This window comes from Capsicum annuum, chromosome 9 (genome assembly GCF_002878395.1).
Source record: "Capsicum annuum cultivar UCD-10X-F1 chromosome 9, UCD10Xv1.1, whole genome shotgun sequence".
NCBI lineage: Eukaryota > Viridiplantae > Streptophyta > Magnoliopsida > Solanales > Solanaceae > Capsicum > Capsicum annuum.
Genome location: NC_061119.1, coordinates 27606657 through 27619811, shown reverse-complemented (window position 1 = coordinate 27619811; position 13155 = coordinate 27606657). Strand labels below are relative to the sequence as shown.

Here is a 13155-nt window from a genome sequence, read left to right as displayed (position 1 = left end):
AAATTAACTTTTAAATTAGTTGAATTGGCGAATCAAAATTAGTTGAACTAATATTATTTGGTTTTGCTAGTTAGAGGAGCAGACAAGATGCACTTTTATCAACCCTAATTTTAAATTAAAAGTCCATCTGGTCATGAAATTTTTTTACCTTTTTCTGAAGTTGTGGAAACACATTTACCCATTAAATTTTTAAAAATTTTGCTATTACTTTTTCACCTAAATAATCCATAATAAAAAAAAAACTCTAATTCATTTCATCATTAAACATAACTCTAATTTCTAAATATCATTTTTCATTTTACAAATAATTTTTTTTTATTTTTACAATGAAACATGGTCACACACCTAGTAAATATTTTTTATAAATTAAAAGTGTACTTAAATAGCACATATAAATCGGCTACCGAGTGTACTTCCTAAAAATGAAATGGAAGAGAAAATAAGCAGAAAATTTCATGTATGACTCCCATAGTTGGTTGCTTTATTTTTTTGTCCCCTATAATAAAAGTCTTTAATGACTAGCCTTCTTTCTTTTTATATATAGAATGAGTACATTTTTATCCTTCTACATCACAAAATATTTTTACACTTTTCATACTCATTTGTCTCTCAACTTTAATTTTTATTTTTATTTTTATTTATTTTTAATTTCTTTCTTAATTTTTTTTCATATTTTAATTTATTTGTCTCAACCTTTATTTTTTTTCTCAAATATTATTTATTTTTTTTTTATTTTTTTTAATTCATTTGTCTCAATCTTTATTTTTTTTAATCTTTTGTGTTTATCTTTTCTCATTTTTTTTCTCAAACTTTATTTTTATTTTTTTCTTCTCAACTTTGTTTTTCTCAATCTTTTTTTTATTATTATTTTTTTTATTCTTCTCTTTCTTCTTTTTTCTTTTTTCTTTTTTCTTAACCTTTTTTTTTTCATTTTTTTTCTCTATCTTTATTTTTTTTTCTTTCATCTATTTTTCTTATCTTTTTATTTTTTGTCTACTTCTATTATATTTTACTAATAAACAAAAATTGGATAATTGCCTCTAAAAAAAAATATAGAACATTTCATAAATCGACACAATATGATAGTGTCAACACTTAGCCATGGAGCGTAACTTGTTGTTTGAAGTCCTTTACCTGAGTCTTGCTTCTGAGGCAAGAGTTATATAACATCTCATAAATCAAAATATAATGTGATAGTGTCAAATCTTGTCCATGGAGTGTAACTTATTGTTTGAAAGTCTTTGGGCTAAGTATTGCCTTTAAGGCAAGAGTTATAGAGCATATCATAAATTAAAATATAATGTGTTAGTGTCAACTCTTACTCATGGGGCATAGCTTATTGTTTGAAAGATATCAATGAAAAAAATAGAAAATAGAAAATAATACAAGTTGAGGAAAATAATAATAATAATTTTTTTAAGAAAGGAAAAAATAAAAATTAGAGAAAATAAAAAAGAGAAAAAAAAAAGAGCTGAGAGGAGAAAAGGGAGAAAATGCAAGTTGAGAAAAAAAGAAAAAAACAGAGAAAGAAAGGATAAAAAATAAAAAAATAAATAAAGTTGAGAAAAATATAAACCAACAAAGTATAAAAAGGAGAAAGAAATATTAAAAAAATAGAAGTTGAAGGAGAAAAGGAAAAAAAAGTAAAGATTGAGAAAGCATTAAAAAAAGAGAAAAAAATAAAAATCAATGTAAAATAAATATTTTTCATATATATGTTGGAACGGATGCAAAATCTTTCTTGAGAGCTAATTGAATGTATAACTGATGTCTTGCGTTAATTTTATATATATATCAAATAAAAAACTAATAATACAGACAAAAAATATATTTTTTTAGTACACTCTACCAAACGATCCCTAAATTCACCCACTATAGCTGTCATTTTTATAGTTTTGCCAAACTAACTGTGGGTGGTGGGTCACTCAAACCCAGTGGCCCAATACTTTGAATTTGAATACTTTATTAAAACGGAGACCGCCCTTTGAGAATTTGAATTTGAATAACTAATCTCAAAACCCACTTTTTCTTCCAACGGATACAGAGTGAGCGAGAGTGTGTGCGTGTGTTACAAAGGGTAAAAAACATTTTTGAATTTTGGAGTTTGATCTTCACCTAAGGTTCGTAAATCTTATTCTTCAACCAGCGGAAATTATCAAAGGTATTTGTGTAAATAGATATAATCCATGTAATCCTTCTTGTTCTTTCTTCTATGCAACTACATAATTCTTTGACTTCTTTTTTGTGTTTTTTAGTCCATTTTCGTTTAAAAAGGAAAAATTGGGGTGGTGAAAGTGGATGCCAAGGTTTAGGGTAGTAGGTTAGTAGATAGTAGTGTGTTGTCTTGTTATCTGTTCTTATACTAGTATTTGTAGTATTGCTCATATACTAGTATTGTTTCGTGTACTTCAATTATTGTACTAGTTTGCTTTATTTTGCTTTCACTTTCGGTAATTTTTTATTTTGATTGCTTTGAATTGTTTTTTTCTTGAGCCAAGGGTCTACCGAAAAACAACCTCCCTGGGTAAAGTTTGCATACACTCGAACCTCTCTAAACTCCACTTTATGGGAGTACACGGTATGTTCGTTGTTGGGGTAGGTAAAGTGGAAATGAGGTGGGGCATGGGGGGATTATAAGGTGGGAACTCGAAACCTCACCAAAAAAGTTTAAGTTGAGTTAGTCAACCAACTCATCTACTAAAATCACACCCTTTTTTTTTCTGAAAAAATAAAAATTGGGGGTAGGAGAAAGGGGAAGGGGATTACAAGGTAGAGAATCGACCTCACCGGTAAGATGAAAGTTCAGGAAGCAAATCCACTAAGCTACTAAGATTTCTCCCATTTTTGGATTTACTTTTGTTGTAAGTATTATTTTAAAAAAAAAAAAAAAAACTTAATGATCTTAGTCATTCTTACTCTAAATTTGATTATTCTTACCAGAAAAGAGGAGGATTTAAGTTGTATTATCACATATCTATTCGTACTGTGTTCTTAGGTAAGAGCTCCTAGTCAGGAGAGTTTGGGTGTGGAGGGTGTCTCTGGCCTGTGAGTGTCTGTTACTACTAGGTGGGTGTCGTTTTTCGGATGCCCTATTTCTTATCTCTTATTGCACATTGCACTTGGTTACCTTATCTCATATTGCTTTGATTTATATTTATGTCTTAATCCTTTTTATTTGATGTTATCCATCTTACTTCATGTTTCATTACGCTTTTGTTTATTATTCCTTATCTTGAGCCGGGGGTCTATCGGAAACAACCTCTCTACTTCTTTGGAGGTAGCGGTATGAACTGAGTACACTTTACTCTTCCCAAACCCCAACTTGTGGGAATACACTGGATTTGTTGTTGTTATTGTTGTTGTATCACATATGTATTAGTAGTTTTAAAGCATAATGTCAGCGAATAGAACTTGAAGCCTAATTTAAATGGATGGTTAAGTTAGGAATTTGGTATAATATTGATTAAAGGGAACGTTTTGGTATTAATGGAGCTGAGTTCTTTCTGGAATTGATGAGTTTTTTGTATTAAATAGTTAAAATTCCTCAATTTCTGAGGTGCTTAACTGATAATTACCTAACTAAATGAAGTTATCAGTTTTAGAAAAATAATAATAATTACATAACTAAATAAGGGCTTTTCTCAAAAAACTTATTCACATTCTTGGGTAGGTGCTTAACCACTTTCAGATACGCAAGATCGATAAACAAAGATTAAAAGAAAAGGGATATATCCCCATGATAATGAATTATTCATAGAACAAGTCAAAGTGTACAACAACAACATACCCAGTGAAATCCCACAAGTGGGGTTTGGGGAGGGTGGATTGTCGGCAGATTTATCCTCTCAGATCACTCTGCCTGTGTGAGCTCGTTCACATTATCGGTCCGAAGCCTGGATAAAGGATGAGGGTTGCCTACGGTCTATCAGAAACAAGCCACTCTATCCAATAAAGGGTAGGGGGTAAGGCTGCTTGCATCTTACCCTCTTCAGACCCCAGTTGTGACCTATGGGATTACACTGAGATTTTTGTTGTTGTTGTTGATTTATGCTCTCAGTTGCAAAACCTTGAATGAGTTCAAACTTTTTCTTAATGTTCCTTACAGAGGTAGATGAGTTGTTCCATAAAAAGAAGAAACATTTGTTCAAAATATTAATCTGGGATGCTGTTTATTGAAAAAGTTAGTACTTTGTTCGACAAGACTACAATTTTAAAATGCTGATGTCATTTATTTTATTGTTGTTAAATAAACAGGTTCTGTTGTCCCCCGGCATTAATATGCAAATGGATGGTCTTAAAACATGTCAAACAGAAAACTATTCAACTCCTGGGAAAGTACAGCAGCTAGAATCCTCTGTGGTCGCGAAAGTTAGAGTTATTGTTAGAGTTCGCCCCTTTCTTCCTCGAGAAAGAAACTCTATAGATGGAAAAACAATCTCTTGTGTTTCTGTTCTCAACTCAGAATGTCAGTCTTCTGATGATGTTACAGTTCATCTCAAAGATCATGAAACTAGGTAATTTTTTCCTCAATTGTTGGCATGTTCTAAGATTAAATCTGTCACCAGAACCTTATCCTGGGTACCCTTTTGTTTTTGACTGTAGTCGTAATGAATGCTACAAGTTGGATGCCTTCTTTGGTCAAGAAGATAACAATATAAGTCAAATATTTAGCAAAGAAATCAGTCCTTTGATCCCTGGGATATTAGAAGGCCGCAATGTCACGGTATTTGCTTATGGTGCTACAGGGAGTGGCAAAACTTACACCATGCAGGTATGTTTTATTTGTCTGCATAACACACAATTTGCTTCATCACTCCTGCAATTGGATTAGATGCTAAAATATACACGCGGAGTAGGAGACATAGAGTTTTAAGTTATAATGGACTCAATGTTTCTTTTCAAGTCTTCCGCTGTTCTACAACTTCTGTAACATAGATCCACGAGTGATCAAAGGACATATTGGACTTTTCAGATTGCAACCATGCATAAGCTTAGCCCATATATGCAGCCATTTGGCCTTAACCTAAAACTTTTCCATTTGACCTCTTCAAAGATATGTATGTCAAGTATATAGTTCCCTTCAGGCCTTCCTAATTCCTGGATGTGCATGTGAATTGTTTTGAAAAACCTTGTTGCTGATGCAGGGATCTGAAAATCTCCCTGGTCTAATGCCACTTGCAATGTCCTCTATTCTCTCGAAGATTCCAGGGAAAAGTACCATAACCATTTCATACTATGAAATATACATGGATAGGTGCTATGATCTACTTGAACTTAAGGAGAAGGAAATCTTGATATTGGACGACAAAGATGGGCAGATTCATCTCAAAGGCCTTGCACAAGTTGCCATTAGTTCAACGTCAGAGTTTCAAGAAGCATTTTCCTGTGCAGTTCAGAGGAGAAAGGTTGCACATACGGGTGTTAATGATGTCTCCAGCAGGAGTCATGCAGTGCTCACAATTTATGTTTCTACTCCAAGCTGTGATGATACTGGAAATGTCATCACTGGGAAGTTGAACCTTATTGACTTGGCAGGTCTTAAAAATTTACTAAACCTAACCATGAATTGTTGTAAGAATATTGAACTGAAAAGTAACTCACATGCTGTAACTCTAATGTCACTGAATTAGGAAACGAAGACAATAGACGAACTTGCAACACTGGAATTCGTCTACAAGAGAGTGCTAAGATCAACCAGTCCTTATTTGCACTGTCAAATGTGATTTATGCATTGAACAACAATCAACCACGAATACCTTATAGAGAAAGCAAATTGACAAGGGTATTGCAAGACTCTCTTGGAGGAACAAGCCGTGCTTTGATGATTGCTTGCTTGGTAGGATATTGTATACATCATCTCTTGCCTTTGAGTTCCATGAATGCAACACTGTTCTTAAGATTGCCAACTATTTTCATTTGTTCATAGAACCCTGGAGAGTACCAAGAATCTCTTCATACAGTTAGCCTGGCAGCCAGGTCAAGACATATATCCAATTTTGTTGCCTCAGCACAAAAAGGAGATACTCCAAAGGTCAAAGTAGACATGGAGGCAAAGCTTCGTGCATGGCTAGAATCTAAAGGCAAGACAAAAAGTACTCAGAGAATTGGGGCATTTGATTCTCCATTTACAAGCAAAACTCCAAGTTCCGTAGGTTCTACTAGGAAGCTAGGTTTGTTTGGGAGCTCCTCCAAGCAAAAATCTATCAGTAATCAAGGCGCTTCAAGCATAAAAAAGAAGTAAGAGATTACTCTATGATCTTGCTTATTTCTCTATTACTCTATTATCTTGCTGGATTTACCTGCCTTTGATTTTGATGATTGCTTAACTGTGTTGAACAGGGATCCAGATGGAGCTTGTAGAAATTTATTTAAAAATGGACATCGATCAAACTTAGTAGTGGAGGTAAAAAAAAATGAGAACTATAATTTCTTCCTAGCTCGTTTTGAGTTTATGATGAAGCTATTTGCTTTAAATTGAATAAAATTCATTTACGACAGACTCTATTCATTGTAGGTCTTTTTTTAAACTTAGCTACTGTATATGTGATTTGATTTTGAATGAAAATGAACCGGTAACCATGAAACTTCAGTATAGGATTACTCAACTTTGTGTTGATGTAACTAATGTCTGATAGCTTGATAAGCTCTCAAAGGAAACAACAATTCCTAAATTTTGGTCATCCTTATCACAAAGAAAATCACTCAGTTTGGTATGTGATAATTAATAGCTAAGAAGAATTTTAATATAATCTTTTGAAAGGACAACAGAACAATTTGACCACACTTTTCATTATGGAAGAATTGGATTTAATTAATAAATCGTTTTAAGTTGGATTTCTGCATTGACGTGCAAACGCAGGCTTGGGACCTTGCTGATACTGGTGGACAAAGAGGAGCGAAGAAATTTGAAGTTTTCTCTGAAAGGGTTGTGCCTGATTCTAATACAGCAGTAAATGGTACTTTTTTTAAAAAAATTTCTAACCCAGCCTTCATTGATCATTGATGTGCAAAAAGTTAGAAGTTAAGTCTGGCATCTCAAACTGTATACAAGATCATTGAGATGAGGCTAATATAGAAGTGTTAATCCTACCCAAAAAAAGCCTAAGAGGCCAAGGACTCTAAGGGGGGGTCGTATACAATGTCGTTATCTGTAACGTCTTTGGTTCTTAGGGACGGGATACCCATCTATCCAAGTTGGTAGGACCTTTCACTTCGAGGGGCAAGACAGCGAAGGAGTTGAAAATTTGAATCTCACTACTTCTATGACTCAAATAGGAGAGCTTGTCAGCGGGCTTATTAGCCTCTCTAAAGCAATGAGTAATATGGGAGTCACTATCTTCAACTAGTTTCTGAATATCATCAACAATTCTAGATGTCTTCCACGGAGTCTTCCAAACTTCTTTATGCAATTCGGTAGAAGAAGAGAGTCAGTTTCTCCCCAAACAGGTCTGGGGTCATTATTCAAGCACCACCTCAAGCCAAATAACATAGCAGCAGCTTCGACATAGTTGCTGGAACCTGGGCCTAATGGTATCACGTAGGCAAAAACAATCTTTCCTGCGCTATCTCTTACCATTCCACCTTCCCCACAATTTCCATTAATACAACTTCCATCACTGTTGAGTTTTAACAAATTCACTTGAGGTCTAATCCACTTGACGATGGTAGCTTTTGTTTGATGTATATCTCGATCAAAGGCCTGGCAGATTGTGTTCCGAGTGTCTCCAATCCTCGCACTCTCAAATCTCTTCCTCAATAACTGCAAAAGTTTGAATAATGCATTAGAGGAGGATTGGTATAATGAAGGTCTTTCTCCTTCATATTTATTAGGACATCTGGCGTGAGATTGGTATAATGAAGGTCTTTCTCCTTCATATTTGTTAGGACATCTAGCAAGCCAGATTTCCCAACAAATAAATGCAGGAATAATTTTCATTATAGTGAGCAAAATGGGTTCTTGGTTTTGTGGTTCCACCAATTGAGAAGGGTGAACTTCAAATTGGGGTCACTCGTGCTTATCCATAGAGGACCTGCAAAAAATGACCATAACCATATCTCAGTTTTTGCAGTCTGCTTCATGTATTCTTCATATTATTCTATGTAGCTTACTCATATTAAGCTAACAAGCACGTGACACTCTCCAACTATATATGTGCCAAAGCTAGTTCTAGTGTTCTCTATTAATTCTTGCAACATCTAGACACTTTTTCAATGATGTTGGTGCCAAAGCTAGTCCTCTATTTTTCTATCGATGTTCTCATAGAGAGTCATTGAATAGCTAGTTTATTAGCAAACTTTCGCTGATATACCTAAAACGTTTGATCTATCTGACCTGGCTTATTTTCATGGTATTAGGTGTTCGTTGAGTTTCTTACTTTTTAATATAAGATTGCACATCCCTTTGCGTGACTTGTTATAATTAAATTTTCATTTTTCTTGAACTTGCTCCGTTTTAGATTAGCCAATCTCAGGCGGCCCATTTCACAAAGATTTTAATTAGCCGATCCCACTGAGCTCCCGGTGTGCTTTCCCCCTCTTTAAAGTAGTTTAAGGGTCGTTACAAAATCATTTTCCCCCTCCACTATAAAATTGAACCTGAAAATAGCTCTCATCTTCGTGTTCTTTCACTTAAACTAGGAGGCATTCATACTACTATCACATCCCTAACCCCATAAGCCATTTAAACCAATGTCTAAATCTTTTCATTTACATATGTAACTCAGTTGGAGTTTATTTGTCTCATCTTCTCTATTTGCAGATAGCTGTGAAAATTCGTACTTGTTAAAAATTTTCAATATGTAAATATAATATATCTTGCATACCAGCATTCAAACAAAATTTGAAGATTTTTGTCTGTTTGGTCCTCGTGTAGATGTACAAACCAATGCAGAGGAGAAAGTGACCATCGTTGATTGTTTCAACTCCCTTGGAGCATGTGAGGTTACTCCTAGGAATGTCCTTTCTCCCATCAACTCCAACATCAACAATGAGAATTTGTTAGCGAAGGATCAAACACACCTCATCTGCAATCAGCAGACTCCCATGTCATCCTTTGCTTTAAGCAGTTTTGATGAGAATATACCAGCATTAGGAACTCCACTGGATAAATTCAGTGCACGAAGTTCTAACTTAAAGGTGAGAAGGGACTCCTGTTGTCGTTATATTCTGATCTAAGTTGCTCGGGCTCTCCAAATATGTTGCCACACCAGTATCAGATTCTTCAAAAATACACTATTCTCGAAGGATCCGAGATGCACCCGTCAACATTTTTGGAGTCCTATAAACATAGATTCTGATTGTTTAGCATTTCTGGTTATAATAATTATCTCTGTTGAGTATACAGAACTCTCTTGTCCAAGAGTACATTGAGTTATTGAACACAGCCAGCAAGTGAGTGTTATTCTCTGTCTTCATTTCCCTTTTACGTTTTCCATTTCTTCTTTCTTCATGGAGAATTAACTTTGTTGTGTTACATTACATTGTGTTAGGGAGGAACTCATGGCGATAAACGTACGCTATTGATCTCTTCACTCTATTCTAACATTGTCATCACTATATCAGCAATGAGTTTTGAGTGCATTTTCACATGATTCTAACGTTGTCATCGCTTATAGTTACTGTAACCTTGACTGCATCTTTCATATCATCCAGGGGATTGGACAAAAGATGGCTGAATACATTATTGATCTAAGGGAAACAAGTCCCATGAGATCAGTAAGAAACTCTTTCTTAAGGTCTATGACGTTGCATATTCTTGGTTTAGGACTGAATAAAACTAAACCTACTTACCTGATTTGTGCAGCTAGATGACTTGGAGAAGATTGGACTGACATCAAAGCAGGTAATGCTGTGCAATGTATCATTTGCATTTCCATTTTACTTTCTTAGTGTCATTGCAGTATATGCAGCGTTTCTATAGAGTAAATGTGAGTTTATGGAGTAATAATGAAGTGTTTTGCCGATACCCCTATAGGTTCATAACTTATTCAGGTGGGCTGCGAGAGGAGTACTGGGATGAAAAACTTCTCTGCAACACCTTGTTTTAGGGACATGTAGATGAAACATTGTGTTTCTGGCTAGAACTTCAGTTGTATTGTAGTATTATTTATGAGTAATTGGATTTGAGAGCTTGTATTAATTACCTTTCACCCCCCTCAAATGACGGTTCTCAGTCCCTGTTGTACCAATTCCAATCATAGATTGTTCAGAATTTCAGCAGTTCATAGTTATTACTCGTTTATTGAGTTGCAGCTATCACCAGATTTCTCCAACTTGTACGTTCCAGAGAAAAATTGACGCAAAGGCTAGTTTAGAACAATGTCATCTAGTTATTTTCGTGCTGTTGCAGCCTCAATACAATTCTGACCGTCCTTTCTCTTCTTTTACGTGCAACCCTTGATGTTTTAATCCTTTGCTCCTTCCTTTTCTTGCTCTATTGCGTTATTGAATAGCCTCTGAACCACCCCATTATTAGCAGCGTTCCTTAGGGAGAGGTGTCTAAACTAATACTTATTTTTCAGACTTAACAGGATGGACCATTGCAATAGTTATCGATTTGGCATTCAGATATATCCCCCATCTCTTAAATTCATCTTAGTTTAATTCAAAAAAATAGTAATCTAAACCTTCTTCAGAGACGCATAATATCACAGCCACCTCACTTTTTGAGTCGACAATGGCCTTAAGGTGGGTGGCACCACCCTCCACACAAGCACCGCCTGGTGAAGGGGTAGTGAGGAAAGCTATAGACCCAAAACCTTCTAACTTCCTTTCTAAATGGGAGTGCCCAAGGCCACCCTCATCTTCTAATTTCATAGTTGCTTATTCCCATTAGGCCAGAGTACACACCAACCATTACAGCCCAAAGAAATAGAATGAATAGTTTTCAGTTCAAAAAGCAAAATAGAGAGAGGAATCAAACTGCACTATTTTCTCAATAAGTGAACAGATAAAGGATCAGATACCTGCACGATAACGAATACTCACACATCTAACAAGATTAGCAAAGAATCTAAAACGAATGAACTGTCACTACCACTAATCAGTTCTTGATATTTGTGTTGGATTTATTAAAAAAACCAACAATCACACAAAAAATGGTATATTAGGCATATACCAGATAAGGAAAATAATCACTTTTTCATGAGATTTACTAATCCTGAAACTATTTTACTCCCAACTGTACTAAAATGGTGAAAGTGGGATAATATAGTCGCATGAGATATCCATACTTATTCCATCTCGGGTAAGAAACGACAAGGTTATAATGAACAGACAGAAGCACAAGGAAATGGAAGAGTTTAGGGAAATATTACCAAGGAAGTTCTTAAATTAGCTGAAAGCACAACATACTTCCAAACTAGTATGTTAAAATTACCAGATGCAGAGAATGCTCATGTTACACAAACACCACATTACCACTACTTACAAACATGTTTCAATACTCCATTACTATTTCTTATTACAGGGAAAAAAAGAACAACACAATCTTTTTCCCTGTTGCAACAGACACACAAACTATTAAACTACACACATATTAAACCATGAACTCTGCTCTGTTATAATAGCTTAGTTTATTCACTTGTTACAAGTGCAAGGGTTGCACTTGCAGTCAGATCCACATTTGCATCCATTCTCAGCAGGGGATTCCCCCATCTCCATGGCTCCAAAGCTTGTCTTCTCAGGTCCCACCCCGAGCACCAAAGTCTCGGTGGTTGTCATGCTCTCGGTGAAGCTCATGTCGGGGTACATCTTGCATCTGCAAATACGAAACTCATAAATTACTCTCAAAAGATCAGAAACAAGAAATTGCTAATAATCAACCCTAAATCCTCCTACCCCACATACGCAAGAAAATATCCCAAACGAAACCACCCCACAACAACGGCATACCGCCCACTATGTGCAGTGTGGTAGGGTAGGGGAGGTGGTTTCCGACAAACCTCAGCTTAAGGAGAAATAGTCCTACACCGTCCCAAAAGAAGCAACAAAAGTAGTACAAACAACAAATAAAAAAAAAAAAAACACACAGTAATAGAACAAAAAATATGGCATAATGATGGAAATAATGATATCCTTTCAAAAGGTATATCTTCCCCTCTCCTAATTAACCAAGTTTCCATTCTCTACAAAATCTAGATATTAACAATTTCAGTTGTGAACTCACTACTCCCTCCATTCCCATTTAATTGCTTCCTTCTCATTTTTGACCAATATCTCGAGAAATATTTCTTGATCAAATTGAAGAAAAGTAAAATTGCAATTTATAGTACTTTTCAATTCACGTAGTTTTTGGGATATCTAAATTTTAATTTTAAAAATTAAATTAAAAGGACATAGCCTGGATGTAAAAATGAAAGATACCCATGCATGGATCAACAGAATAGGGGTAAAAAAAGACCAGTATTGTATTGAGCAAAATATTGATGAAAAAGTAAAAGTAACCAAAAAATTAGAAACCACCCAACAATCGCGGATTTCTTTTTTATTTCTATTTTTTAAAATCAATCCTTCACACAAAAGGCATGGGGATGGATACTTTTTTAGGAGCATTTCACTTAAATAAGTTTTACAAAATATACCAATTCAAAACAGGCTGAGAAAAATTGAAAAAAATAGTAAGACGAAAACTACAAAAAAAAAAAAAATAAATAAAATAACAACAGAAGAAAAAGTCTTACCCTCCACAGCCATTGCCGCACTTGCAGCCAGATCCACAACCGCAGTTTCCTCCACAGCAAGACATCTTTGTATGAGATTGATTGATGAGAATTCACACACACACAAAAACACACAAAACTAAGAAATGCAAATGAAATTTTGATTAATGGGGAACGAGTATTCAGGAACAATCATGAGTGTCCATTTATAGGAAAATGGAGGTGAAGGGAGGGGTGTTATCCACCGTACACGTGTCGTGATCTTGAGACACCTTGTAAGTCGGTCCATTCGTGATAGGAATATTGGCCACGTAATTGTCATTTTCTGTGCTCTCCAAAATCTGTTCCCTATTATCACCCATTATCATAATAGTAATTAATTCATTCCTAATTAATTAACATACGTCTCCTACGTTCTGGATATGTCCGTCCAATTTCCGGAGTAATATTTACTACTTCGGATCGCTTTTACGTATAATTAATTTTTTAATTAAAT

The 13155-nt window shown here is 35.0% G+C and overlaps 2 protein-coding genes across 2 annotated transcripts; one reads left to right on the top strand and one right to left on the bottom strand.

Moving 5' to 3' along the window:
- The first annotated feature begins 3691 nt into the window (after positions 1-3691).
- On the top strand, positions 3692-10254 carry LOC107842989 (kinesin-like protein KIN-10C). Its single transcript, XM_016687105.2, has 14 exons — positions 3692-4107; positions 4255-4514; positions 4603-4771; positions 5145-5535; positions 5631-5836; positions 5927-6237; positions 6340-6403; positions 6860-6956; positions 8873-9135; positions 9344-9390; positions 9489-9510; positions 9652-9714; positions 9803-9841; positions 9974-10254. The coding sequence occupies exons 1-14, from the start codon at positions 4072-4074 to the stop codon at positions 10016-10018; spliced, it is 2013 nt and encodes a 670-aa protein (XP_016542591.1). The 5' UTR covers positions 3692-4071; the 3' UTR covers positions 10019-10254.
- Positions 10255-11309: 1055 nt separating this feature from the next.
- LOC107842990 (metallothionein-like protein type 2 B) lies at positions 11310-12897 on the bottom strand. The gene is made up of 2 exons (XM_016687106.2): positions 12681-12897; positions 11310-11758 (listed from the first exon to the last, which is right to left on the bottom strand). Exons 1-2 carry the CDS (start codon positions 12743-12745, stop codon positions 11578-11580), a joined length of 246 nt encoding a protein of 81 aa, XP_016542592.1. The 5' UTR covers positions 12746-12897; the 3' UTR covers positions 11310-11577.
- Positions 12898-13155: the final 258 nt, after the last annotated feature.

Excerpts from the sequence above, each read along its gene's own strand:
- LOC107842989 (XM_016687105.2), top strand. The coding sequence starts at position 4,072 with ATGAGTTCAAACTTTTTCTTAATGTTCCTTACAGAG. Across the intron at positions 5,837-5,926 it reads CTTTGATGATTGCTTGCTTG|AACCCTGGAGAGTACCAAGA; the intron begins GTAGGATATTGT and ends ATTTGTTCATAG. Across the intron at positions 9,715-9,802 it reads AAACAAGTCCCATGAGATCA|CTAGATGACTTGGAGAAGAT; the intron begins GTAAGAAACTCT and ends TGATTTGTGCAG.
- LOC107842990 (XM_016687106.2), bottom strand. The coding sequence starts at position 12,745 with ATGTCTTGCTGTGGAGGAAACTGCGGTTGTGGATCTGGCTGCAAGTGC. Across the intron at positions 11,759-12,680 it reads TGCGGCAATGGCTGTGGAGG|ATGCAAGATGTACCCCGACA; the intron begins GTAAGACTTTTT and ends TCGTATTTGCAG.